Source organism: Acipenser ruthenus, chromosome 18, assembly GCF_902713425.1.
Source record: "Acipenser ruthenus chromosome 18, fAciRut3.2 maternal haplotype, whole genome shotgun sequence".
NCBI classification, from domain to species: Eukaryota; Metazoa; Chordata; class Actinopteri; order Acipenseriformes; family Acipenseridae; genus Acipenser; species Acipenser ruthenus.
Window position 1 is genome coordinate 2,830,187 of NC_081206.1, and position 4,814 is coordinate 2,835,000.

Below are 4,814 nucleotides of genomic sequence, written 5' to 3' on the forward strand. Positions count from 1 at the left end.
GAAACGAGAATGCAGACACTTAACCTGACAGTCTTTAAAAATGTGTTTACATCACATTACTGCTGTCGCTGGAGAACTAGGATCCCTCCCTTTTCAATAGCAGGCAAACATCCTGAGAGACAACCTTGATGCTCTGCTCTCCCCCACCCCCCCACCGTAGTGTCTTTGTTGAACAGTAATATAGACGCTGCCTGCCGCCCCTCCCATCAGATAGTACCTCCTCAAAACTTGCTGTCTGCAGTCATCCCAGTGTTGCGCGTCTTGCGAAGTTCGCAGGGTTGTGTGTATGTGTGCGTGCGTGTGTGTGTGCGTTTAGTGACAGGGGGGAAGAGAAGCGAAAACCACAGGATCAGTTACTCTTTAAAGGAGCAAGGAAGAGCGAACAACTGCTACCAACCAGTTGGGAGAATCGAAAGAAGAGGTTGTGGTAAGAACAAAAAAAAAGTATGTGGATGGGAAAGAAAAGCCAAGATGAGAGAGTTAAGCTGATGCTGGTGGTCAAGTGTCTTTATTTGTAAGAAAGGAAGAGAAGGATCGGGCTTGCTTGAAACCAACGTGTGCAAGTGACAGAAAAGCCTTTTCTATATTGTTTAAAAGAAGGGGGCTCTTCCGTGCGATTTTTCCATTTGCTTTTAAATACTATTAAACAAAATGGTTTCAGTACTGGATAAACCGGCTCCTGCGCTGATTATTCTATGGGGTTGCTGCGTCCTCACTCAAAGCCTGTTGACCAACTTCACCTTGGACAACGAGGTGCACTCCAGCTTCATCCACCGGAGACTGAAGAGCCAGGAGCGCAGGGAGATGCAGCGGGAGATCCTCTCCATCCTGGGGCTCCCCCACCGACCCCGGCCGCACCTCCACGGCAAGCACAACTCGGCCCCCATGTTCATGCTGGATCTTTACAATGCCATGTCCACCGAGGAAGAGGAGGAGCACTTCTCCTATCCGTACAAGCCGATCTTCACCACGCAGGGACCCCCGCTGGCGACCATGCAGGACAGCAACTTTCTCAACGATGCTGACATGGTCATGAGCTTTGTCAACCTGGGTAAGTTGTGACAGACATCCAGTCATCGGGTATAGAGCTCTTTTAAATAAAGAAAGAAAGACATACAGCGTTATCGATGTTTTTAAATAACATGAAGCAAGTATATACGGGTTTTAGGAATATGCAGCAGTCCAAAAATTACATCTAACATTTTAAATGCGTGTTGATGTTATGTGAGCAGAAATGCAACCCCATGAATGTAAACAAAAACTGAGTGTGTTAGGAATCGCTTTAAGGTTTTTTTTAAAGGCTTTCCGCAGAGTTAAACCCGCGTTTGATTGAGTTCTCTGTAGAGATTAAAGAAGGCTGCCTCGCCTTTTTCAGAACAGAAGCGAGCGCGATTATACAGACGCTCTTAACACGACACTGATCTGTTTTCTTGTCAGGGTTCTATGGTTATGACAAAAAGAGAAGAATCACCGTATATATTTAAATTTCTGTCGGTTGATAATGGCAAGCCAACTGCTTTGTGCGGCGCTGTCGGATTGATCAAATTAGATTAACACGGACTGTGTGGATAGTTTTGTACTCCCAGTGGGATTACTGAGTAAACAGTGAAGTAATCCGAACTGGCCGCTGCCAAAACGTTCACATGAATGTAGTTTGTGTAATAGCATTTTAGAGGAAACTTTGACAAGATTCAGGATTTTAATAGTTTTCCGCATTAAAGCTTTTAGCGTTAAACTATCGGAAATTGCTTGTTATGATTATGAAAAAAAAAAGTTTCTGAGTGCTAGACTGTGAGTTGGAAACATCCCCTTGCTTCGTATTAACAACAAATGACTGTGGGAAAATACGTTTTTTAAAAACATGTTTAACTTTAAATGGGTGGGAAGGGAGGAAAAATATTTATTTTAGCCAGTAGGCCTATTATTACCCCATAGGCTTTACCTGTCGTTGCGATACTGAGAACATACATCATGTATTTGTAAGTGTTTTTGTGTAGGTTTGAGTAGCACTAAGTATCTGTTTCAACATAGCAATTTAGTCCATTTTCTTGCGCTCACATTCCGGTATGTTCCTGGCCCTGACAGCTGTGTTGGCTTCGCCTAATGTTCAGGTGTTTGGCAGTGATGATATAGTGAGGCCTGAGACAAGCACTGAAGCAAAACAAGACTTTCCAGCATCTCCTTATTTTTACCCTTGAAAGTATAAAGAATCTGCAACATGCTTTATCTTTACAGGTACTGTTGAACCATTTAAAGATGGTGCCGCATTAGTAATGTTGGCCACTATTTACATGGGGTTGCTGCATGAAACAGTGTTGAACAGCTATTCTGCACATTTTACCTGCTCTGGATTTAGGGTGTAACACATTTGCCCCTTTAGTGTATGCCTCATTGTATTATACCACACATATTACAATGCAGCTTTTATTGTGTAGAGGGAATAGTTTACCGTATTCCCTTCTTCTTCTTCTTCTTCTTCTTCTTCTTCTTCTTCTTCTTCTTCTTCTTCTTCTTCTTCTTCTTCTACTTCTTCTTCTACTTCTTCTTCTTCTCCTCCTCCTCTCCTGAACTTCATATTAATATCGCTGGCCCTTTCCCTTATTAATGTTTATAGAGCACGGTGGAAAAGGTCTGTTTGCAATGTCAACGTGGGCGATTTAGAGACCATTCAAATGAACCCCAGTTTATTTTAACCCCAGTCTGGTGTGGATGAGTGTCTACAGACTGTCTTTCAAAGTGTTCAAATTCAGAACATCAGAGAAGCTGATGATTGGGAAACAGACAGCTGCTCCCACTTGTGAAACCACTGCATTTTTTCATTGTTCACTGTTTGGACAAACACACGGATGTGACGGTAGCAGCAGTCTATTTTTAAGATGTATAATTACAGTGTGAGTTGTAGCAATGCGCTTATTTAAGGCCTCCATGAGATGTGAATGTAAAAGCACAGAGTGTGCTGATAGAAAGGTACCATGCTCCAGACGAGCGCTTGAGCAGACACAGTTGTTTATGTGTGATAGGTATAGATCTCTCAAGTCTTCAGTTAGTGTGTTCTGCCCATTATTCGTGGTGCAGCAGTGACACAGCTCAGGAATACTGATCTATATATATATATATATCAAGAACAGCAGCCACAGCTTTAGATTGCAACAAGCCAAGTGCCTGAGGTCTAACTGTACATACAGAAGAGCCAAGACAGCAGGGGTGATGTGTGCACCGAATATAGGAGCAAGGATATGCAATTCCATTGTAAAGGGAAAGGCTGTCTGTCAGTAAAAGTGTCACTATAAGGGACACGAGTTTCCAAGTTTCCAAAGCCCATAGGCTAATCACCATCAGCACAGAATGACACAGTGCTCACGTCTGTAGTCTGAATAAATAGGGAGCCAATCCTACAGTTGTTTATAGGTTCCCCAGGTTGTGTAGGAGAACGGAACCTGATTGCATATATAAGATCAATGGATAGCTCAGTCCAGCTAGACCCTTGCTCTTCCCCATGATTGGAGGGCCATCTCCCTGATATAGGTGAATGTAGATTTACAAGGAAAGCAAAGCATCATATGTATTGGCACTACCTTTCCATGTGCTGGATTGCACAGATTTGCAGTAGCTTGACGTGTGACTTTTAAACTGCTCGCCACTGGAAACTAATTTGCTGGATATACTGAAAAGTTTCTCAATGCATCAGGGATGTGGCCACTTTGGGAGATGATGCTTTTAGATAGGGTGACGCTGTTTTATTTGGAGAAATGTTTAAATCTGTTTCCTTCTGTCTTGGAAGAACTTACCAAACCTTGTTAAACTAGAGTGCTGGCTTATAATTATCCACATTATTGCTTCCGGTGGACTCTGTAATAATGCATTTCTTTATTTTGAATCTGTGACTGAGGCAGACTCTTTCATCTAATCTGTCTGGAGCAGACAGCTTTCTGAAGCTGCTGCACTCACTATCAGGGTTGCTGATTGGCTGGTGATAGCACATTTATTTAAATTGCCTGATAAACAAATGTATACTCTACTACTGTGACCTGAAAAGCATATAAGAGATCTGTCAATATTCATTGTGTAATTAAAATAGGGCTTTTTGTGAGGCAGTTAGCAAAGTTGCAAAGATTCCCACCGCCCCTGAGCACAGTACACCATGGGGGTAGAGGTGAGGCTGTGAGCGATGTGGCTGCTACACCTTCCCATTTGGAGCAGGGTTGTTACTGCAGCAGGAAGAACAGCAGTGCTTGTTTCCCTTGCCGACGGAGCATGTCAGGACGGGTTGGGGAAGCATGCCAGCTCAGTCCCAGCTGCATTCATGTGCACTCTCCACTTTCATCTCCTCACTGCAGCAATCCTTCCCTCCTGACAAAGGACAAAGGTGTGTTTGTGAGAGGACTTGGTGCACGAAGGATGGCCGGGTTCAAAATGAACAGCTCCCCCCCCCCCCCTTTCTCTCTCTCTCTCTCTCTTTCTCCCTCTCTCTCTCTCTCTCTCTCTCTCTCTCTCTCTCTCTCTCTCTCTCACACACACACACACAGCTTCAGATAAGCATTGACAAGAGACAGTCCACAAGATTGACAGACGGGCTCTGCAGAGGTTCCAAACATTCTTACCTAAATGTTTTATTCTGTCCCTGCGGTCCTCTGCCCACAACCGCACTGAATTAACCCAATGAATTAAACGGTTATTGGCTAATGATTTTGTTTTTTTTATAAAAGCTGTTAAAGTGTGCTGGCAGTAACTTGTTCTGCACTATGTAAGAAACAACAAGAAGCCCTGAGTGAACTTTCTGGGTTGTTTTAGTCTTGTTTTTTTTCTGCTCAAAA

At 43.4% G+C, this 4,814-nt stretch overlaps 1 protein-coding gene across 1 annotated transcript in view; it reads left to right on the plus strand.

Moving 5' to 3' along the window:
* Nucleotides 1-226: 226 nt before the first annotated feature.
* LOC131698577 (bone morphogenetic protein 7-like) overlaps nt 227-4,814 on the plus strand; it is a 20,141-nt gene continuing 15,553 nt past the window's right edge. The window contains exon 1 of the mRNA XM_058990815.1: nt 227-1,051. Within this exon, the coding sequence (XP_058846798.1) occupies nt 652-1,051 (400 nt within the window). The 5' untranslated portion in view covers nt 227-651. The remainder of the gene's footprint in view (nt 1,052-4,814) is intronic.